General features: G+C 33.8%; 5 protein-coding genes across 7 annotated transcripts; 2 read left to right on the top strand and 3 right to left on the bottom strand.

Annotated features, from left to right (window-relative positions):
* Positions 1 to 570: 570 nt before the first annotated feature.
* On the bottom strand, positions 571 to 3,342 carry LOC115447215. Of its 2 annotated transcripts, XM_037437638.1 has the most exons (5): positions 2,916 to 3,342; positions 2,186 to 2,355; positions 1,613 to 1,801; positions 1,032 to 1,176; positions 571 to 736 (listed from the first exon to the last, which is right to left on the bottom strand). In XM_037437638.1, the coding sequence occupies exons 2-5, from the start codon at positions 2,270 to 2,272 to the stop codon at positions 600 to 602; spliced, it is 558 nt and encodes a 185-aa protein (XP_037293535.1). In that variant the 5' UTR covers positions 2,273 to 2,355; positions 2,916 to 3,342; the 3' UTR covers positions 571 to 599. The 2 variants fall into 2 exon arrangements, with proteins under 2 accessions (XP_037293535.1, XP_030030064.2); XM_030174204.2 differs by lacking the exon at positions 2,186 to 2,355 and having other exon boundaries at positions 2,916 to 3,334.
* A 335-nt stretch (positions 3,343 to 3,677) lies between these two features.
* LOC115447214 lies at positions 3,678 to 6,240 on the bottom strand. Of its 2 annotated transcripts, none has more exons than XM_037437637.1 (4): positions 5,926 to 6,240; positions 5,355 to 5,507; positions 4,869 to 5,013; positions 3,678 to 4,325 (listed from the first exon to the last, which is right to left on the bottom strand). In XM_037437637.1, exons 1-4 carry the CDS (start codon positions 6,010 to 6,012, stop codon positions 4,186 to 4,188), a joined length of 525 nt encoding a protein of 174 aa, XP_037293534.1. In that variant the 5' UTR covers positions 6,013 to 6,240; the 3' UTR covers positions 3,678 to 4,185. The 2 variants fall into 2 exon arrangements, with proteins under 2 accessions (XP_037293534.1, XP_037293533.1); XM_037437636.1 differs by having other exon boundaries at positions 5,316 to 5,507; positions 5,926 to 6,235.
* A 1,137-nt stretch (positions 6,241 to 7,377) lies between these two features.
* LOC115447210 lies at positions 7,378 to 13,763 on the bottom strand. The gene is made up of 4 exons (XM_030174198.2): positions 13,613 to 13,763; positions 9,320 to 9,487; positions 8,855 to 8,999; positions 7,378 to 8,277 (listed from the first exon to the last, which is right to left on the bottom strand). Exons 1-4 carry the CDS (start codon positions 13,697 to 13,699, stop codon positions 8,111 to 8,113), a joined length of 567 nt encoding a protein of 188 aa, XP_030030058.1. The 5' UTR covers positions 13,700 to 13,763; the 3' UTR covers positions 7,378 to 8,110.
* A 2,138-nt stretch (positions 13,764 to 15,901) lies between these two features.
* On the top strand, positions 15,902 to 17,258 carry LOC115447216. Its single transcript, XM_030174206.2, has 4 exons — positions 15,902 to 16,042; positions 16,403 to 16,615; positions 16,802 to 16,937; positions 17,122 to 17,258. The coding sequence occupies exons 1-4, from the start codon at positions 15,947 to 15,949 to the stop codon at positions 17,232 to 17,234; spliced, it is 558 nt and encodes a 185-aa protein (XP_030030066.1). The 5' UTR covers positions 15,902 to 15,946; the 3' UTR covers positions 17,235 to 17,258.
* A 2,414-nt stretch (positions 17,259 to 19,672) lies between these two features.
* On the top strand, positions 19,673 to 23,403 carry LOC119188996. Its single transcript, XM_037437461.1, has 4 exons — positions 19,673 to 19,869; positions 20,583 to 20,795; positions 22,262 to 22,391; positions 23,212 to 23,403. The coding sequence occupies exons 1-4, from the start codon at positions 19,783 to 19,785 to the stop codon at positions 23,334 to 23,336; spliced, it is 555 nt and encodes a 184-aa protein (XP_037293358.1). The 5' UTR covers positions 19,673 to 19,782; the 3' UTR covers positions 23,337 to 23,403.
* The last annotated feature ends 990 nt before the right edge of the window (positions 23,404 to 24,393 follow it).

Here is a 24,393-nt window from a genome sequence, read left to right as displayed (position 1 = left end):
GTTACATGGGCCACTATAGCGGTTTTAACACCTGGTGTACGGTGGTTGCTATCCGGGCGGATATATAGTATATCTTACCACCAGAAAGTCTAATACTTATAATCTTACGATGCGATGTAATTATTTTTTTCAATAAGAAGGCGGCGTTCAGGTGGCACTATCAATCGCTACAGTCTTTAGGGACTTTTGTAGCGGGGAAGGCTTTTCTCACAGGCGAAGCCGCTGACAACACGTAGTATTATAGAAAATATATTTGATATTATAAAATATACGACTTGACTCTTTATGCAATGTCAATTAATTTTCGTCTACTCTCTTCTATGTATGCATTACCTATCAGTGGAAACTGTGTTGGATTAAGAACCTTAATTTACATTCATTTATTTTTATTCATAATTTATTCTGTTTGTTTCCCAAATTAATAAATGTAAATATCAGAAAATAGCTAACTCCTCTCCGACCATTGGAACTTTTTATAACAATTTTATTTTGAAAGGGAAGCCGGGGATAAATATAGTCATCAATTCACGGCAAAAATAAATTGGAAGGTTATATTAAAACAAAAAAATAATATTAAAATAATTTATATAATTTACTAATTACACAATATCTGGTTCCCGCCAATTGGGTGGGTGATGTTCATCCAAATGGTTCTCGTATTCTTGATTCGTGTCCTCTTTGTAACGCGGCTTCGATATCTCGGAACGCACCAACAGCAATAGATATGCGTGTGTTACTGAAAAAAGATAATATTGTTGTTATTTTTACATTATTAACTTTTCACATTATTTTTCTCGATTTTTTCATAAATATATTAAAGTATATAAATGTTTATTGCAAAGAGTTAAAGTCCAATAACTTGAATTGTTACCAATTCACACTAATTATGATGAAAACTTAATAACTTCTGTAGTTTTTGATTATCCAATACAATTTATCATAACTCCGGTGTCGATGAAGTGAACTGATTCCATAGCAATAATATAAGGGTATCTTTGCTTTACAAATTAAATTTAAATAAAAATACTTACATAATCCGATGAAGGTTAAGGAGAGCGCCAAAACGCTCATGTAAAAGAAGAATAACTTTAATTCCAAAACTAGGAACGTGATAATTGATCCAAAGAATGTTGCTATACCGTAATAGTAGTATATCTGCATTAGTTTTACTCGTTTCTGAAAAAAATATTAGATTAATTACCTTTCATAACATATTTTTTATGCGGACAAAGTACTGTAGTTACCCCACTGCACCTACCCACCTGAAGGTAAGCGAAGTGGGTCCAAATAGAGTCCTAAGTGAAGAGAAATATCGACGATTCATTGCAAACAAAATATTATATTAGTTAAGTACTTTTTATAACATATTTTTTTTACGCGGACACTGTTTTGCTTCCTTGCTGAACCTGAAGGCAAGCGATGTAGGCTCAGATAGAGTATTAACTGACGAGAAATGTTAACGATCCATTGCGTCATCTATTAAAGTATGTGTTAATGCAGGACATAGTCTATACGCGTGCTAAATTTCATCTAAATCCATTCAGCTGTTTCTGCACTAACAAACATCCAAACATTTAATATAAGTAAGATAAAGTAATAAGATCAGTCTTACCGTATGAGCTCCGATGAGTAGAACAATATTAAATATGATATCAGTCAGATAGAGTAGCAGTAGTACCCACAACTGCGAGGAGAATGTAACGCCTTTGTATGTAACCATGGTCCGGGCAGTTAGGTCTGATATAGAATCTGCCTCGGCCGTCCATGCTGCCTCGACTGTCGGTACCAACAGGTCAAATAGCTGGAAACAATGCAGGCTTTATATAGCGTCATTTAACACTGGAGTCTGGACTCTTGTCAAACCCGAAGGGGTTGGCAGAGGTGTAAGTATCTCTACCTACCCTTTCGGTGTGACGGTATGATGTTTTTTGTGTAATAATAATTTCAAAATACATAGCACCAAATACAAACTATTTGACATTTTTAAATCATTATAAGAAAAATAAATTTAAGTAAACTATATAAATACAATCTGTAAATATTATAATTCAAAGTCCCTAAAAGCTGTCTGTTTGTATGTGATCAATTTTCTTAAAATCTATACTACAATACGGTAATTTTTCCATAACACAACTTAACCAAATATCTGAATATGAGCCCTGTAAAACAATAAAAAAGCACTCACCAAATTCAAATATCCAAATATAACAATTCGATAACGCAGGGGAAAACATATAAAACACCTTTTTAGTACTGGTATTTCACAACGCATTATTATGAGTAAAGTAACTATGTATTATTATATAATATTTTTAATTGTTATAATATGAATGCGAGCGGCGCATACGCAACAATCTACAAAACATAAAACGGTCTTAGATGACTTTTATTGAGAAAAACCGAGTTCAGAGGGCATAATAATTATCATATCTCATGTTATTGTCACAAATCTTGTTAACTGATATCATTCGTGGAAACTTTTTTTGTTAAAAACTCTAACTGATTGTTCGATAGAGTTTAGTGAACAAAACTAATCTAATAAAAAATGATAGAAAAACAACATAATAAATTTTTTTGAGAAAACTAAAATTATTGCTTTATTTTTTATTTATTGTATTATATGAACTAGGTTTATTTTTTAATGTAGACATACGGATATGATGAACAGCGAATAAAATACAGATATACTTGATATTTACGTCCTCGGATAGTCAAGTTATCATAAATGTATGACATTTAGTACATTCAGGTGTACATTTAGTCATTTCAGGCATTAGGCATAAAATCAATTCCTTATTATGTCTAATAAATAGTAAGCTCGATGTCATTATAATTAAAGATAACTATCGTCTGTCCGATTGTACCAATAATACATCAGGCAAATTATATATAAGTTATAATAAAAAAGGACTTACTAAATTCAAGTATCCAAATATAATAATTCCGTAACGCAGTGGAACGAATACAAAACATCTATTACACTTTGGTATTTCCAACCGCATTTTAATTAACATATATCCTGAATTTAATTGTTGGTCTGTTAAATCAATATCATTCCTAATTTACAAAAAAAAAAATCCATTTTCGTCAGAGATGTTCGATTCCATGCTGAGAGGAACTCACAGCTAGTTGATCATGCAATTATCTTATTTACAGACGTTCACGGAATAATGTTTTATCAGCAATGGTCATAGAGTTCACCACGTCTCACTGCACACATGCCAGCCGATTAACTGAGTAAGCGACTTAACAAAACATCCTCAGAGAGCTTGAATGGGACATTTCCTGCTGCGCAGACCGTTGGTATACTTAAGAGAAGAAAAAAGAGCAATGTTGCACTTTGGAAACGTTGGTATTTAATTATAACTGGTGGTAGGTCTGTCATATGTGAGAGGCCGCCTGGGTAGGTATCACTGCAATGTCTTTTTCTGGCGGCAAGCATCAGTGGATAATCACTGTTGTGTTTCGGTTTGAAGGACATCATAGCCAGTTTAACTACTGGACGAAATAAGACATATCATCTCATGTCTCAGGATGGCGAGCGCAGTGGAATACCAAACAATACAATATAATTCAAGGTGTCGGATGGTGTTTCTACTGTTATGTGCGGTCGTGTCGCTTACCATCAGGCGAACGGCAAGTTCGTCTCGTCATTCAAAGCAATGAAAAGAATTAATAAGTATATGTATCCATTTATTCGAGACTAGTCTGTCTTATGAGGTGTTATAATTGGGATTTGAGGTATGTGCGAAAAGAAGAACATAGTATGTACCAGTATCCTTTTTTGTGTATATAATAGGGTTGTTGGTCGCTTAAACATTCTCGAATGTTGTTTAGCACTAACTATATCTCTGCTAAAGTGCAAGTTCATGGTTTACGGTGATATTCACCTTCAGATGAACTTGTGCTCCAATAACTTGTATGGCCTGTGTGAATTATAAATCAAATTAGTATCTATTATTGGGTTAAATACATTGTAACTAACTTTTAACCATCAACCTATTTATTATATCTTTTATTTACATCCCGATTTTATCCCTCTTAAAGTTATAAACGTTATTTAAAAAACATTCATAAAATATACGAATCAAAACTCAAAATACATCATATCAATATATTATAAAAACACGAAGATTGGTTTAATATTACAATAATTAAATAAAAATAGCCTAAATATAATTTAATTTATATCACATTTGGTTCCCGCCAATTGGGAGGGTAATGTTGAGTCAAATGATTCTCGTATTCATGACTCCTGCTTTCCTCTTTGTAACGCGTCTTCGACATCTCCGAGCGTACTAGCAACAATAAATACGCGTGCGATGCTGAAAGAAAAAACGTTATTATTCTTAAAAAAACGCACAAAACACGCCTTTATTAGGCAGCTGTCCAATGATAGCAAAAAACTTTCAGCCATTTGTGTTCCATCCCATGATGTGATAGGGGGTGAAGCTATCGTAGAATGGGCATAAATTGGGACCCCGGGCTAATACTGTGAAGAAAACCCTAACATCACTTTATCCGGGATTCAAACCCGGACCCTCAGAGCGGAAGTCGTATCGCGCACCTAATACGACCACCAAGGCAGACTACCGTTAAGAAGTCGCTACAGTGACCTACGTAACCGTCGCGTTATGGGACCGGCTTATGTATATTCAGTTTCAAACAGGCCGGCATAATTGTGTCAACTGGCGAGGAATAATCAAATTTCGTCAGTTGTTACTCTATTTGGACTGCAATCCACTTACCATCAGGTCAGTAACCTTTCCGTTGCTCGGATAAAAAAGTTGACATTAAATAACAAATAACTGATATAAAAATAGGAGGTTAAGGTTATACTAATGCTAATGAACTCGAGAAAGACTTACCTAATCCCATGAACGTAATACAAATTTCTAATATATTATAGTATCTGAAAAGGATCCTTAATTCCACCACTAGGAACGTGACAAACGTCGCTAGTAGAGTTGTTATCCCATAGTAATAGTATATACGCAATAATTTCATACATTTCTGGAATATAAAGCCGTAAATATTTAGTTAGTCTACTAATTATATGAATCAAGTCAATATTTTCTTTTGATGGTGAGGTATTTTTGATTTGGTGGTTCTTGATAGTGGGATAGTTGCGATCATTTGGCGTTATAATTGCAGGTCACATCGAAGAACGTGTGATGGAAGAGCAGAAGATCTTAAAACAGCAGTAAATATTTCAATAGGTCGTACGATGTGGCTACCAAGTGGCATACGCAATCCACTCTGCACCTGATAATGATTATTACTATATCTTTTAAAGTAATTTAATTTTATCTTACCATAAAAGCCCCTATTACTACAACAACGTTGAAGATCACCTCTAGCACATAGAGCAACATAGGCAACCATATTTGCGCGTTGAAGGTCACGCCTTTGTAGGTGATCAGAGTAGAAGACATCAGGGCAAAAGATTGATTGCCCCGGTGCATCAGCCATGATGATTGCAATGATAGTACCCATAAGTCCAAAACCTGGAAAATAAGAAACTACTTTTTGCTGACACAAACATACACACACATCACGCATTAACCCAGAAAGGAAAGGCGCAGCCAGGGCACCCACTCTTCGCCAAGTATGTTACATGTCATGATGTGGTAGGGGGCGAGCCTATCGCCATTTTTGCTGACGAAACACTTAATTAAGTTTAAGTTCTAGAATTCGTGATTCTGACAAAACAGTTACGTCTTGTCTATTACTGTCATTTAATTCTGGCTACTAATGTGTTCTAGTCTACTGATTGTGGAATCTATCTCTGAGAGTGATAAGTAAAATAGAACGTTGAGGTTCCTTCATATTGTTTCAGTATTATACGTGAGAGGGCAGACCTTAAAGCATTATTGGAGTATCCGACACAACATAATCAGCTGTTAAAATGAAAAAACAACTCACCAAATTCGAGCAACCAATAATAATAATCCCGTAACGCAGAGGAATGCACATAAAACACCTATTACAATCTGGTATTTCCACACGCATATTGATTATGAATTTCGGATTCCAAATTCAAATTAATTTATTATATTTTGGTATATTAGTTTAAAATGTATATTTTAAATTTCTTTGCATTAATATTTTACATCATTTAGAAGTAACCATAATAAAACTGAATGATACGGTCTAAACTCGAGGCTTTTGACAGTGGACGGAGTTTATACTGCGCAGGACATCTATCTCAGCCAGTTGGTCGTGCAATTATCTTGTTTACTGAAGTCGCTTGAGGAAATTATATTTTGTTAGGGACTCGACTCTTGTTAGTGTAGTTCCTAAATGTTTTGAGGCTAAAAAATCAGAGTAAATAATATTTTTCTCGACTAATGAAATTGAACCTAACTAATAACGAAATATTGTAGTAGTAAAATCTAAAACAAATATATTTTAATATTTTTAAAATAAAACTTATTTACAGTTTTCCTTTTACTACTATTTGATCCATTCAATGAGTTGGAGGATAAAAAAAATAAGTTTAATAATAATTGATAGTTTTCTGAAGATATATTTATTCAGTTGTTGACAAATGAAATTGATCTAATATTTGGGCATATTTAATAGTTATACAGTGATTGGTCTATTGTAGTCCATGGTATCATAAGAATTAAAAGCATTGATAACTTATACCAGATATGAAGAAGTTCCATTAGTAAAACCCTAGGCTAGATTAATGAAAGGAACGAAGCATGTAACTGAACCAGATCGCAGTTAATAACGGAGTATTCTTCTGTAAATTGAATCTTCCTTTCCATTCACATGATGTATTCATCTCTCGGTGTCATAGATATGCTCTACATAAAGTAACTAGGAAAGGAATGAGATAAAATAAATTGAAAAAAAGTAATCTTAGCAGTTAAAACATTACGATTACATATTCTGTTCTTTAGATATTCTAAAAGACTTCTTTTTTCGAAAAAGAACGTTGGCAGCTTGTGTTATAGTGCTCATTGACTGTGATGATGGTAACTACATGATACAGTTCTTCCAAAAAAAAACACACATAAAATTAAAAATATAATTTTATTCTCTTAAATCACAGATAAAAATAAATAAATCATAATTAAATAATTTACATTACCTATTTACAGACGTAATATAGCTAAGTACTTAAAAGTACTTATGACATCTAATCTTTGGTGCCATTATTTTCTAATCTGTGGTCATGGATTTGCCATTGTAAAGGTTTTGTGAATTGTAAAAAACGTAAAAAAAAATATGTTTACTATCTTTATAATACGATTTAAAGTTATAATATAAAGAAACTGTTTTAATCTTTTTATTATAATATCATATTCACCCGTTTCATTTTTAGTAGTGCACATGTAATGCATTTGTCTTCGCGCGAATTGATCGTGGTCCCGTACTAAGGTATTTTAACTTTCTAATGGAAACATTAAAGTTCATGGTTCACGGTCCATTTTCACTGTATCAACAAAAATTAACACAAAAATAGCCTGATTGAGAAAGTCTTCGCCATGTTTCAAAATATGGAACAAATTTTTCGTACTGACAATGTTACGAATTAAAACTAACTTCAAAACGAAAATGCTAAAGTCGCGGCCCCAAAGCAGTTTTTTATTTTACTGGTCAGGCTATAATAGTTACATAGTTGAATAAGATTTTACTAAGTGTTTGGGTCTAACCACATCGTATACAGTGACTTCTAATAAGATGTCTGAAGGTCTGAACATAAAACTTATCATATCAGTTTCTTGTCTCTAGGGCTTTATTATTTGGTTTTAAGATAAAAATTACTAGTATTACTAAAAGATTCTTTATATGGGTCTTTTGCTCCTTATACTTGACATAAGCGGAATTCTGGTTTACACGAATTTGCCACAGTTAAAAATAGGATTTGGTATGTTTATTGACAGGCTTAGGATCTGTTTCACAACTTTTAAACCAATGCTAGTTATCACATGTATGTACATATACACAGACAAAAGTCACGTCCATCTATTTTCTAGAACAAATGGTAATAAAATTAGTACTATCTACATTAGCTGTTTACTATGATAAGGGTCAGGCTCTTTTTGTTTGGCTTATCAACAGATTTCAGGTACAGACAGGAACCTTGTGTTTGAGTCTAAACATCTACAGGCTCAACCGTGGTGTTGTTGTAGATGCCATTGTGTTCTACTTTGGCCTCCCCCGTCACTATCTGGTGAAGAGGGTTGTCGTACAAGTTCGGCCCTTCCATATCCAACTTCCGAAGAAGACTTCTTACTAACGTGATCAGGTACAGATTTAGGACTGAAACAAATATGAGACTTGGTTATTTTAAAATGTAGGTTAAATATTTTTATTGTATATCGATGTTGGAATTTTTTGCTCAGCATCAGCCCAGAGTACGATATTTGGCAATAGGCTCGCCCGCTAAATCATGATGGGACAGAACACTTATGGTGAAAAGTGGATGTCTTAGTTCCACCTTTGCTTACCCCTTCAGGGATAAAAGGCGTGGTGCGTATGTGTTGTTTGTAAGTATAATGTACTTAGTCTAAATTTAATGACCAAAGAAAGACATTGATCCACGATAAATTAGTGGTAGAATCCTCGGGCAAACCGAAGCAAATATAATTAAATACTATATCTGAAAACTGGGTTGAAAATTTGATCGACGAAAATAATAAACAAAGCCTGGGGTAAATGGAAACAAATAGGATTAAACATTATAATATTATTACCTGAAAGGTGTGTGAAAATTTCATCGACGAAACTTAGTGAATTTAGGAATTACTTATAACACTTCTTTTAGCTAAAATTCGGCAAACACTGCAAATTATTTATAGATTCATGAGTGAATGATAGAATAATTATAAGTACTTACAAAGCGACGACAACGATAGTAAAGCCATCTCCAGAACCAATCCGATGTGACTGTAGTTTGTATAGTCTAGTATCGTCATCAGCATGGGGGCGATAGTAGTTGCTATCGCAAAATAGTAAAATACTCGTATGTGAGGTGTTGATCTCTGGAAAAATTAAACACATTTACATTTACTAGGTAATGTTAAGAGGTTTATGTGCAGTGGACCCACTCTGGCCAATGATGACTAGATTATGATTTGTGTTCTAGATACTCTTATGGATTTTGATTTAGCAAAGTGTGTTGTGCCAATTCTAATTTAACTTTAACTATTCTTCTTGATTTTTGAATTCATGAAGACTCTAGTATTAAATAGATTTTGTTTACATACTGCAGTTCTAGGTTTGATAAATATAAGAGAATCTCAAGATTCGATTTAGTGCTGTCAATTAATCAGACGGCTATAATTATAGCAAAATTGTGTACCTTATGGGTACCATATATGAGGACGGCATTAAAGATAACTTCCAGGCAGTAGATGGCGACGCAGAGCTCGGCTGGCAGCGAAAACGACATGCCGTGGTACATGGAGATGGAGTTCACATCGTGGTGTACTGAGTAACTGTACACACCCACCAAGAATGCACTGAATAACTGTGAAGAAACAAATGAGGATCGTTAAAAACGTATTGGTGGCATGTGCACTAGTATCTTAACATAACTCATATAATATTGAATTAAATTAATTAATTAATAGATAGTTATTTAAAGAGTTAAATATCAAGAAGTTCGCTCGACTGATAGTAAGCGAATATGTTGAATAATCAGTTATGCAAAGAACAAAAATACATCTTCAAAAATCCAGAATTGTGATTGATTGCCTTCGTCAGTCCATGTAAAATTATGGGCATACATTTTTTTAAATTCATATTTTAAAGTCCAGTAATTACATAGTCTACCACGTCTTTCAAACTTAACCAAACACATGTACTGCTCTTGCAGATTATCACATGCAAAAGTCCAGAGATCTACTGACATAATAGTGACAGGTATTGAAAATCCTGTTTTAAATAACATAACATGATATAGTAACGTGGCTGACTGTAGAAATCATAAATCTCAATGTCACTCGGCTGCTCACTACACGCTAAATACGAAAATTGCGGAATAGAAGCACGGATGGGTACTAAATGGTAAATTGCTTTGAAACGAATTTCAAGAATCAGAATAATTGGTACAAGTACTAGTTTATTTACTTGAAGAAGTAATTGAGTAATAAATCAAAATAACTTTAGGTAGCCCCTCATTAGTTAAACAACAATGGAGTCAGAGTGTGAGCTATTAACATTTCGATTCAAATTTCAGATAAAATTTAAATAACAAAACAGAATTTAACCAAGATTAACATAATAAGAGTGAGATAGAAAAAAAACTCTGTTCCACTTTAATGTTTTCTATTTAGTTTATCAAATGAAGTCCAGATATTACAAGATTAAGCCCACAAAACCTAGTTGTAATCTTGCGTAAGAGACGCATAAGTAGTTGGGAAATTGCATAAAATTACATTCTATATGTCAATTTTAGTCATATTTCAAATATGAAAGTTTGTGAAGATGTTTGCTTGTTTCTGTATGTAAATAAAGGAATTGATGAGCGAATTTGGCATAAAGTTAGACCATGACCTGAAGGTAAATATGCAATTTTTTATATCGTACAGAGTTTTACACAAAGATTTCGGATTATTTTTATCCCTAGGTCTTCCTCATAGGCGAAACTGTGAGCTAGTTCTTCATAATAACATTGATAGTTATTTGATAGGGCAGTTTTCAAAGAAAATATCATCCAGTCAAGGAAAATAACAAGCATCTATCGACGATGGAGATAATTTTATCCCCGCGTAGCATCTGTTTTCCGCTTGCAAAGATAAAATGAAGGAGACAGACGTAAAGCAGGATCATTTACGTTTTATATGGCATAGGTTAATGAAACAATGGGTTATCAATAAAATTAAATCGTAATATGATTTTTAATGGACATTCATCAACATTCATTGAAACATGTATTATTTTTACGCCATAATTATTGCGATAGTAGGAGTTGATATTAACCGCAATGTTGCACTAGCATTAAGCAGTTTCTGGCCTGTCTTGTTTATTTTTTTACCTTCGTTCTTTCATTTAAATAAAGTTTTATCTCTCATAAACTTTGATTTACATTTGAGGTAATATATCGCTTAGTACCTAAAATAATGCTTGTAGTATTTATTCTACAATATAATTGTGAAAAATTACTGTTTCGGATTTCTAAGTTCATTCAGTTTCTGTCTGCGTTATGTTTTGCTGTTAAATACAGTAGAGACAATAGGCTACATTATAGCCGGAAAAAAATTGTTCACACAAACATTTTTGTGGCCATTAAGTTAAACGTAAATCCCATAGACCTATTACCTGGTGATCCGCTTAATTTTTTAAACGGACACGCTAATATAATCGTACTGCACTTGATGTTAAGTGGAGTCCTGATAGAGTGTTGATTGACGAGAAATGATAAATATGTGATGCCTATAAACATCCATAATACGAGAACCATGGCATTATCGACCTTGCTTAAAAATAAATAAAGTTTTTCGTCCAGGAATCCTTTATGTAGAACTGTTAAAATTACGTTTAGGAAATTACACCGCAATGTCATCCACGTGAATAAAATGAAAACTAATTGGACAAATAAACAGCAAGTGGACATTCATTATGGTATATAGGACGAAGGCCTTGGAAGAAATGACCTCACTGTATGATAGTAAATACTGACATTAAAATGTCCATAATGCGGTAAAGTAGCATATGGGAAAAATAGGTATACTCAGGATTGTAATGTGATTTATGAAAGAGAGGTAGACTTCTAATTATATTTTCTTCAATGTTTAGTAGTTGTATTGTTGTTGTTCTATTAATGTGTACTGTCGTATGAAGCCGCCATAACATGAAAATCGTCAAGTTAAAATTGGTTATTACATAATAATGGTGACATCGTTTTTAAAATTGTAAAATTTATAGTTTTACTTTAATTTCTAAATGGTTATTTTTTTTCCAATATTTGAAAATAAACGATGCGATGGTTTAATCATAAAAAGGGTGACCCTTTGCCCAAAAATAGTCGGGAAATATAATAAGCTAATAATTAAAAAAGAAATTAATTACCCTATATATTTTATGTTGCAAATTTTATGCTATCTTATATGTATGTATACGAGGTAAACAGCTTCTTATAGTTATTGAATGTTTTGTCCAGCTTTGTTAAATGACATATAGCCTCACAGGAATACAAACATTGTTTAAATAGAACAGACCTACACAAGGCTTATCATGCTAGTCACACTAAGGTCAATATCAAGTATCAACGCTCATTACCACAATAAATCAACAACAATAATGCTGTAATAAATCAAATGTCTCATCAACAGCTACACGTCTGCCGAACATAGGCCTCCTCTAAAGATTTCGAGACGGACTTGTCAGAAGCGGCCTGATTTCAGTGTATTTCAACGACTTCTATCTATCCATTGTCAAAATAATACATTACTTAACTCTACTTGATTAATGCGATTATTTAAAATATTAGACATTGTAGCCCTACGCGTAAGGTATTAATGAATATATTTGTTTCATTACGAAATTGTGGACACAAAATAGCTTTAGAATGCTTGCGTCACCTGCTAACATTTATTTTTAGCTCTCGATTGTATCTTTATGACAATGTTATTATAGTAGAGATAATGATAGTTTGCGGACATTTTTATGGAAGGCATTTTAGTTTCTCAGTGACTGAATGCTTTACTATTTTTATATCGAAAACGAAATTTTAATAGACGGAGTGGCAGTGTGAAGCAATTTGAAATTTATATGCTTAAACTTAAGGATTTAATGGTATAGTGATATATTATGTTGTGAGTTTTATAGTGCTGGGTACTATTTCCGGATCTGGATATATTTGCACAGAGATTTTAAAAATAATATTGTTTAATGATTCGCGTGAAACATCATAGTTAAATTAGAGAATACTCTTTTTACGAACAATTTTTATTTTTTATTTATGCCATATTTTTTTTGACTTCGTTATTACCTATTTTCTCAATTATTTTTAACTAGTAATTTCGCCCGCGATAAAGAGTATTTCCGAGATAAAACTAGCTTATGTCTATTCCTTAGGGTCTCAAACTATCTCTATACCAAATTTCATCGAAATATTTTTTTTGTAGTTTTTGAATTTAACGCGTTCAGACAGACAGACGCGGCAGTGGATCCAATATAAAAATATCAATATGAATTGAAGCTATTGATTATTTAGTAAGTATTCAAGAAAAACAAGAATTAAAGAGGAATCATTTTAAAAATAGATATATCTATTGTATCTATTATTTGAACATTGCTTCTGTTATAATTTTATTGCAAAATAGGGAACATGCTATACTATAGTGAACATGCTATTAACTTCGTTTCGGACCGTGAAAAAGAAGAGGTCACGTACATTAACTACGTATCATGCAAATAAACAAAACATTACCATTACAAGAAATAAAACAGAATCACAACAAAAGAAAATAAAGTGATAAAAGCATTGTTGGTAGCGTTTATTAAAATAGATTTACTTTGAGATTTAAGCAATTTAGTAATCCTTATTCATCGAGATTGTATTTGGATAGGACCTGACCCCATTCTTCGGTAACAATAGAAAGAAGTCAGTTGGAAGCGTGACTAACAATTGTAATATAAACCAACTTACAAGATTGATGTATCCAAAGGTCAAAACACCTCTCCTTAGAGGTAAACAAAAACAACACCGTCCTAACTGGGGCCAGTCACAATACATTTTGGAAATTTGTTTAATGCGCGTGCGCGTGCTCACGAGTTGTGGATGATACTGAAGTTGGCGGCGCAGGAGTGCTTTTATAATGGGATAATAGATCGGGAATTTCGGACTATGTTTTGCGTTCGTCTGATAAAAATGCTTCCTTCCCGCGTTTTACAAAACAAATATGTTTTTATGAGTCACATAATAAGATAAAACGTATTAAGCTCGTAAACATATTACTTTTAGTTATGCCCTAATGTTTGATGAAGTTAATTCTATCCCATGATGTGATGGAGTAGTCTTAGCGCCGATGGTACTGATAATAAATTTCCTCGTTTATGATTAAAGCCTCCGTTTCTCTCCCTTCCTCTCCATCTTTTCCTTGTTTCTGCTCTTTATCTGTTGTTTAATTATTTCTTGCTCATTGACCCACTCTTAATATTTTTTTGTATGACCTAGTTATGTTTTTTATAATATTATATTAAAATTAGGAGTTCGACCTTAGCTTCTACCTTACCTTAGCGTCCAATGTTAATTTAGTGCCTAGAAAAAAATATATAATTAAGCTCATAGGCGCCACCAAAATCACTATAGGGATGTACATCTGCATCTAAGCATTATATAATATATACATAATAAAATGAATATTTTTTAAAATTTCAATCGCGCCGTTTTTTGAAAATGTATCATAAAAAAACCTCTGTGGTCGACAGTTTCCATTGTTGCAGATTTATTCAGTGAGTTAAGTATATTTTTTGTGACTTATTCCTGGGCAGGAGGGTACACGCCACCCTCTCTAGTTGCCCCCGCCCCCTCCCGGCTCCAATGATTAAGCCCATAAATGTTTAGTACGGTTTATTATTTTAAATTATGTTTTTGTATAGTCGTAGTTTTATTTCAATTTAAAGCAAGCAAATAGTCCTTAATTTTACCAAATAAGGTTAAGTTGGGATGAATCTACAGTAAATAATTTGCAATTTAATCGTTTATATTGGAACCCTTCCTAGATCCTAAATGTAACTTTAACGATAATAATATCGGCTCCTGTAAAACCAATATACGGGGTTAATTATTTTGCTTTGACAGTTAACATTATTACTTAGAGATAAAGTTATAATTTCCTTGTATTATTTTAATTGCGAATCATTGCGCACCCAACACGATAACGATATTGATAATAGTAAGTCTAAACAGAAATCCATGTTATTTTACCAAAGCTGTACAAATCATTGTTTGCCATACATTGATTTCTTGTCTTTTCTATTTTTAATAGATGTTTGCTTAAAACATTCAATGTATGTGAGATATAATATCAATCTCGCGACGTAAAGCTATACTTAATTTAATCACTTCCAGTAAATGTTTATACGGATATATTTGCCCTGTATATGTAAATATTATTGTAAAAATTGTTTTCAAACAAACTAGAAAGCAATTAATTCAGTATTCCCATATTTATTCGCAAAATACGAGTTCCCTACAGATAGGTACGTAAAATTTAAACGCACATACATGCGTGATGCATGATTTTTGTGTGATATGTGTCGCATATGCAAATCCGTCTAGGTAGAAATCCTCTCTATGCTATATTTGCATTAGTATTGTGATATTTTAGTTTGGACATTCAATCTACAATTATCACTAAATGTCGATTGGTTTCCCCCGTACCACATCATTCGACAGAAGACGTGCAGCGAAATCTTGGTGCACTAGTTGCCCCTCAGCATAGCTCTTCGGGGATTCGTGACGGTGAGTACGTTGTCATTATGAGAACATTTCATGACGCTCGGTCTTTACTAAGCTGTATACAAAAACTATTACCTTTTCCCTTAGTATTATAAATGCTTTTTGGATTAGGTCCCTACCTACTTATTAATATAATAAACATGAAATGAGATTAGGGAAGGCATAGCAGAAACCCAAAAAAAAAATGCAATTAGGTATAAAGGAATGGCATTTAAATGTAGTAAGCGCCGTTGTTATTGTTACCAAAGATGGTGTAGGAATCGAGACTCTAGCTCATTATAATATTGGTCTAGCTAACCTACGAATACTTGACTACCAAAATGATAAGAAGTGAGCAAAGGAAGAAGATTAAAGAGCCAACCATACTGTCAGCTTCGATAGAACCTTCTTTTATTATTCTACAAGGGCTAACGTAGTGTTATATTCTCTTTGCTACAGAGAAACTAAAAAAATAGAGAAGTTAAAAATGTCATTAATTTCAAAATGCTCGATAAACGATTTTATATTTAAAATTAGTCAATGTGTATTATAAAAATAAATTTACCGAATATCGAAAGCTTCCTATTGTTGTACTCTTTGAAATGCGGGTGTATAGTGATTCTGGCTTGGACTTTTGTGAGTAACATTTGGTGAAAATACTCGCGGGCTCTCGTCTTTATTATAATTTGATGTAGTTTCATTGTAACAGACTTGGGTTCGATCCCCACATTAAGGCGATTCCCGAATATTTGTTTAAGTGTATATAAATGACAACCAACTTTTACTGGCATTCCAGTGCGTTTTTTTCCGAAATATAAATAATAACAAGACAACGCCTGAAAGTTCTATGCTAATGAAATCTCGTATTTAGACTTAGTAAATCCACATAATACTCCAGATAAACTTATAAACAAACTTAATCTCATTAAATTTAATTTTTGGTTATTAAACTGCGGATAATCATACACGAAGACTTAATTTTCTTATGATTTCCAGCTTCGATCGCTCTTCTGTCTACTATTCTTCATCGTTGCCATTTTAGAAGTATTCACGAGCCATAGACTACCAGTAGGAACGCTCCTGATCCAGAAAAAGGAAACAATTACTGAGGATAACGCTTTGACAGTTTACGTAACGTTTGTGGCTTTAGTCATCGGCGAGGCCTTTCTGTTTGGTCATACTTATTACTTAATAGTGGGTCTGTATTGTGTAAGTATCATATGAAAGATATATAAGGTCCTGAAGTCATTCTGAAAATTTTGCATGCCACATCTACCTTGCTTAAACGCGTAGCGATCCAAGAGGATATTCCTCATGAAAAAAATTAAATAATCGAAGCTTGTTTTAGAATATTGACAAACCACTCAAATTTAACATATCTTTATCTAATTCTAGGAGCAGTCTCGTCTCTTAGAGCCGTATCTGATATGTCGCTTCGTGTCCTGGCTCACCGAGATCATTTGTATTTTCGTCCTGTGTCTGATTCACAAGCTGCTTATCGGATGGTATTTGGGCATGTTGATGTTTATCAGTAAGTTCTAATATAGGAAACCCCAAGGTTCATTCTCTTTAGAACTTATCTGGTATGGCTGGTCGGAATAAAACGCTATTTATTTAACTACCAGCGTAGATTAATTGTGCCTGAATTGTTTTATAGGTAATTATTGTATTCGCATCAAACAACTTATCCATTTTAAAGATTGTTTGTTTTTCAGTACTAGAAATCTATTTCTTCATCGTGGTGTACAGTTACTATGTAAACTTGGCTGACTATGAAAGGACTGAATGCAGGAAGAGTCGCGTCAGACCGTGCGACACGTGTCCCTGATATTAGCAAAATGATTTCATTTAATAAATATGATGTCTATATTTTTTATTGCTTTTAATATTTAATGAAATGAAAGCCCCCACTAAAAATACATACGATCACGGCATCACGTCTTCTGTCTTTTCAAGGGTGGGCTTCCTTTTTAAGGTGTATCAGAATTTATACCCAGCATTGAGCCAGCAGTGTTATGATAAGAAACACAATATTACTATCTGACCCGCTGATCGAATCCGAGCGTTCAGTATAACAGCAGAATGTACCGCAACACTAGACCATCGAAGCAATGCCACTAAATCTGTCAATTCAAAGAAAAGTCCTGACATTCATTCACTAGATTCTCTGATTAGCAATATCCAACGCAATCAAATAGATGTAGGCAGCTCATTCTTGACTGATGCTTAGTTAGTACCTATATAATGTATAAGTACTTACTGGTGGTAGGTCTTTCGTATCCGAGGTATCGTCTAAGTAGTAAGTAGTTAACCCTAAAGTGTCTATTTCTATCACCAAGACGGACGCATGGTCGTGTTTCGGTTTGAACAACTTGGTGGCCAGCATAGTTACTGGACCTTATGAGACTTAACATCTTATGTCACAGGGTAACGAGCACTGTGGAGTGACACACAGTACTTTGTAATTCAAAGTTCTGTCAGGTTTTGCTACTGTTTATTGGCGGTTTTATCGGTTAATTTAGTGGTCATAAAAAACACAAGAAGAAAGGAAAAATATTTCAAAATCAGCTCATCTCGTCATTCAATTGAATAAAAAAATCGTTTGTACATTCCGCGGTTAATATGTCTTATCTTCACTGAAGTCTGGAAAGTAGATTAATATTGGAATTCTCATGCTATTACGTAACCACGTCTTCCACGGCTATTAATAGAAGCATGTATATCTTCATGAGATCATGTCATTCTTGTGATTTAATAAGATGAACTGCGAATTGCAGTAGGTAATGGTGGGATTAAAAATGATTATACGATATCAAGAGTTTCCGAACAAAAATTATAGCAGTATACATCGCTATATTCAAAAAAGCTGGTGGTAGGATACTTTTTCCACGCTGATAGCGACCATTATACACAAGGTATTAAACCCGCCATAGTGGCCCATGTAAGTAAGTGTGTGACGTTCTGTGATCGGTCTGTGTATATCCGGTTTCAAATAAGCCGGCATAATTATGTCAGTTGGCGGGGGATAATCAACTCTCGTCAGTTAACTACCTACCCCTTATTCATAGACGTTAGTTATCTAAGGACGGAGCATTGCTGTGATGACAAGTATTTTTCTCAGCTTTGTTTATCTGACAGCTTGCTGTTAGTTTCTGTTTATCTGACATCCAACTAGATTCAAGTTGTATCTCAATATTAGCCAATCACAACGACCCTATGTCTACGCACTGCGAAGGCCGCCATGCCGTCAGCACTGAGAAACAGACTTATTATCACAGCAATGCTCCATCCTTAGATAAATAACGTCTATGAATAAGAGGGTTAGTCTTTACTCTTTGCCTCACTTCCCATCAGTATAAGAAATAAAGAGTAGATCCGAAATGATGACGATGGCTAAACGTCACATTCGAAACTTGGTAAACACCAAATTTGCACATGCGGAAATTATCAACTGGATGTGTCCTATTTCCTGTTATCAAAACCGCATATGAGAAAAAAAACCAATTACGTAAATCTGAACGTAAACCTAAATTCCATGTATTTTATCTTCATTTTACACGCAAATGTAAACACGCCCACACCGTTTTAGTAGTTGTTGTTTGATAATTTAGAACGATAATTAGCGGTATTCTTTCTGTTTGACAGACTAATTAAAGATAATATGGGTTCGTTTGTAAATATTGTGCCAGATGACATGTTTATTTTAATATTTGGCGTATCTTTACATAACAAGAAATTAATAGACAAAAAGCATAAGGCAATTAAATTATATTTATTACAATATAAAAGATCCCAGAGTCAAACTCTTGTTATGTGCAATACGTATAATAATATTTTGTACACTTGCAATAAGGACCGATTTCAGTAATCAAATAAGTTATTTATTACCTACCTAAATTAAATCCTGGCTCAATAGAAACTGAAACATTTAAAAAATCAATTTGTTATCTATTTTCTATTACAATTTGTTCTATATAAGACTTTAATTTTACGCTAGAAACTTGCACACATTATTTCCATTAATGCTTTGATTCCTTTTTTCTAATAATTCATATTTTATATGATTTTAATGTGTTTACTTTGTTTTATATTTGCGTATGCCTAAAGCATTTGCAATGTGCTCACATACCCAATATTCCCGCAAAGCCCATTAACACCAAAGGGATAGATCATTGGTTACTCGTTATCAGTGCCGGTCGGTATCTGATAAACGATAAACGCAGCTAAACAGATATGGCACGATGCACTCATTCATTTTTGATAGTTTTCGTCAGTTTCAAAGACAATTTCGTCGAATTTAATAGTGCATTTAGTTGAATATTAGAGACAATAGCTGGTGTTTAGAACAATTTAGTTGGTGTTAAAAGTTGAACAAAATGGGTTTTCAATTGCCTCGAGTGAGTAGATGTTGCTGTTGCGTTCCCCTTCGCATTGGATCTATGTTAATTGGATATTTTTCTATTGTAAGTATTTACCTGAATTTGTGAACTAAATAAGCATCTTAGTTTTATTAATGTTTTTGAAAATCAAGTAAGTTGTATTATAACATGTATTGTGAAAAATATAAAAGTATTACTATATCTATTGGAAATGCCTTACATATTTGTAAAAACAATTGTAATGAAAGTGTATCTTGTTATTTTGTTATCAGTACTTCTTAAACTATATTTTGATTGTTTAGAATAAGATATCAAGAAAAATGATTTAACGGTGATCCTTATAGTAATATTTTTACCCAATACAAAAATAAAGCGTACGTTCTTAATTGAGCAGATTTTTGAGAGACAGCGCTGGCTATAGCCCTTGATTGGGATAGAGCGAGTGGCAGCTATACCCAATACCAAGCGTCTGATGGTATAAATGTGGTAATATAATTAACGAAATATTTCTGAACAATGTTTTTAAAGCTCAATGCTTCCTATCACGGATTAAAATGGACCTTCAGGATATATTCATATCCGAGGAATATGGTATCCAGGCTCATGTTTTCAAAAATCTCGCTTATTTAGCTCAGTATTATTTTCCCATGTACCCATCGCCTACTACACTCCACTCGCTTTATCCTTTGACCGGCGCTGTAAAAGCATATCTCACATTGTAGTTCCTTTTATCAATTTCCTCCAATCGTATTGAATTTCATTAAAAATATTTTTACGAAAAATGTTTAATGTTTCAGATATTCTCATGTCTAGCTATGGCTACAGTGTCGTGGTACATATACAAAGTGGTAAGTTACGTAGAGCACAACAAGCTGCATCCAAACCCAGAGCATACTCAAGAGGAAGTGGAAAAAAAGGCTCTCAGCTTATACGTATCATTTGCGTATTACCTGTCCGTGTTCCTATATTACTTTATCATCAGCATAGTCTTAGTCATCGGAGTACACTCGGTAAGTCATTTTATAACATGAAAAAAGACGATTTGTTTTCCCAGAATAAATGTGTCATTTAGTTGATAGTTACGTAGACACCTACCTATTTTCCAGCATTAAAAGTAGTTTACTATCATATTAGTAAGTCCAGGAAATGATTGATTTGTGTCACTAGTTTCATTTAAATCCGTTAAGTTTAAGTTAAGTTAAGGGCATTATGCGCCTACTAAAAAAATCTGCTAACTGGAAGACCCAAAGAACCGTGTATTTCGCCTTATGCCAATCTATTATCAGTTATTGTATAGGTATATGGGGATCAGCGGCCAGGACCGCAATAATCAATCTGGAAAGGGCACAACGAGCTATACTAAAGGTGATGCTGAGGAAACCCTTTCGATACTCCACTGATGCTCTATATTCCGAAGCAAAAGTTCTGCGAGTTAGGCAATTATTCATTCGCCACGCCTGCCTGTCTGCTCACAAAATATTGACGAAATCTCCGTTATATGACGCATTCAAGTCCAAACGTGCCTTTAGAATCCCCCTCCCATCTATTAAATCATCGTTTGCAAAAAGGTTCCCAATATACAGCCATCCATCCGTTTACAATAATGTCTCCTCTAAATGCTCCCTTAAAGACTGCACCAATCACGCAGCAAAAACAAAGTTGACCAATTTTCTCCTACGCCTCGATTACATTGAAACAGAAAACCTAATAAATAGGTACACAAACATATTAATTGAATAATTCCTTATATTATCAAAGTATCTATCGTTCATCACAACATTCATTCATCCTACATAGACCACACCCCGCTCCACAAACACGTTCTCATATACACCTTGCCAAACAATTAGCTCATACACATAAACTCTTGGTACAGAAACTTACTATGATCATGTTATGCTTTAAACTTGTTCCAGTGTATCCTTAGATTTGTTTGCTCACCTAATTTCTATAATTTAATTATTATTACTTTTTTATAATTATTATTACTTTTATAATTATTATTACATTTTATTATTTAGCTCAAAGTTAAGTATTATAAATTGCATTGTTTTCTGCTTGCGGCTAAATACTTATATGTGACTTTTAATGTAGCAGCCCAAGATACAAGCGTAGCTTAGTTTGGGTGCCACTAGCAAATATTGTAATTAAATAATAATGCTGTAAATAAATAAATAAATAAATAAATAAATAAATAAATAAATAAGTGGGATTACATAGTGTATACATTACTTCTAGTAATAATTTAAATATCTTTACAGGGTATTTTATACATACTATTATTTTATAGTCAGAAGAAATATCTAGATGCCCTACTACTAGCTACTTGGAAATAATCATCATCACGATCAGCCTCTCGAAGTCCACTGATAAACATTAACCTCTTCTAAATAATTCCGAAGCAAGGTGTTAGAAACTATAATTTAAAGTAATTCCAATTTGGAAGTGCAATACCGAAATGAAAATTTAATTTCAGAATAAACCCAATTTGTTGCGGTCTTATGTGAAAGCTGCGATGTTCTTATTCGCGTTGGCCGTCGCGCTGGTGGTGGTGACCTGTGTGTTCATGGGATTCTTCGCCACCTTGCCGATACTCAAGTGGTGTTGTAAGTTATTATGACAAATTATAATAATAATAATAATATCAGCCCTGTATTATATACTTGCCCACTGCTGAGCACGGGCCTCCTCTACTACTGAGAGGGATTAGGCCTTAGTCCACCACGCTGGCCTAGTGTGGATTGGTAGACTTCACACATCTTCGAAATTCCTATAGAGGACTTCTCAGGTGTGCAGGTTTCCTCACGATGTTTTCCGTCACCGTTAAAGCGAACGATAAATTCACAAAGAATACACACATGATTTTTAGAAAAGTCAGAGGTGTGTGCCGTTGGGATTTGAACCTGCGGACATTCGTCTTGGCAGTCCGTTCCACATCCAACTGGGCTATCGCCGCTATATGACAAATTATTGGTTCCAAATTTTGAGTTTGAAAATGCGTGCAGAAACACTACTTATATTAAGTACGACTATAATATCTTTGTCGTATATGCCTGTTAAAGTAATTCTTAAGGCGTCTCTTGAGTCTGAACACATCACGCGAAACTCCATACCTAGCTGACTCCAATTAACGTCCAGTAAGGCAAGTGTTCGAGGGTACAACCTTCAATAATATGTGTGGTGGCTGATGAGTTGGGCCTGATGGTAGTTAAATGGTCACGCCTATGCACAACATAGCCAAGTGGAAATTATAGCACTGATGTTTGTAAATGACACATCTATCTCAATCTACTTTCACAGAATCTCTCAGTGTACCAATACCTGGGCGACATTTGACAATTCAAGAAAGAATTAACTACCTAATTATATGTTTATACCTATAGGTATTAGGTCCTACTTATAAGTATTTTTATTTTTTGATTCCAGTTACCTTGTTAGTCTGCATGGTGGTAGTCCGAAGCACATATCTCGAGATGGAAGAGCAAAACAAACCACGTGTTTATGAAATGCAAAATCTGTACATGACACCGAATGTTCCGCTTATGGCGTGACGATTATTTTCTTTTATGACTGGTTAATTTTAGTAACAAAAATAAACATAATTTAAATATTAATCAATCAGTTTGTTTATTTACATTTTACCTTATAAGTATTACATACACTAAGTAAATAGTTAAAGTATTGAATTGAGTACACTAGACCTGGGGATGTAGAAGTTGGTCTCAGCGCGGCTGCTGTATGTAGTGCGTAGGTACCTACTAGGTAGTACATACCGCACGCAAGCTCCGAGGATTTTTAAGCAATGTCGATGTATTAAGTTAATGCTGAGACTCAATCGATATTACGTTTTATCGATGTAGGTATGGTCAGGCAGCGAAAGAGCGATAAGATATATTTTTTTAGATGAATTCGATGCAAAATAAATTTTCAAATTATTGTGTTGATCTATAAATGTACATTTAATAATTTATGTACTTACTTATAAATTGTTTTTTTAGGTCTATAAGTAATTGTTATTCAACCAACTTAAGACATAAATTACGCAGTAAGTAAATAATTAACACTACTGATTGTGACTAATCCATAAAATTAAAATGTGTAAGTAATACGACATCGAGTGTTCGTCAAGGGTGTATGTTCGTCTTAGACCTAATAAGTACTAGTCCTGAGAGTGTTCCGATGTTTCGGGACTGTAACTGGTAAGCTACGGCGTACACTCGTCCCGTTCCTCAAGCCACGAATCCTCGAAGCAAGTGCGCAGACTATTCACTATAGGCTATCCGCTGTAGGTACCTACTTACTACAATACAATAGCGCTACAGACGCAGTTAGGTTATTCGCTGATGGATGTGAAATGGTGAAGATCAAAAATAGTACTTAAATCAAAATTTTGTTGATAAGTAATAAGTAACTGGTTGCCAACATTTACTTATTACAACAAATAGGTAGACAGCTAACTTAATGCATAAAATAGAGAAAACATTTATTATAAATTCCAGCTTGTAGTAATAGACTTGTAGGTCAATACAGACCAACAACAATTCGCGTCGTAAAGTTGAAACACTGCAATAATAATTACTACTATTATTAGCTACATATTTAAATGAT

This window comes from Manduca sexta, chromosome 11, assembly GCF_014839805.1.
Source record: "Manduca sexta isolate Smith_Timp_Sample1 chromosome 11, JHU_Msex_v1.0, whole genome shotgun sequence".
Lineage (NCBI taxonomy): Eukaryota > Metazoa > Arthropoda > Insecta > Lepidoptera > Sphingidae > Manduca > Manduca sexta.
This window is presented reverse-complemented; position numbering and strand designations above follow the sequence as displayed.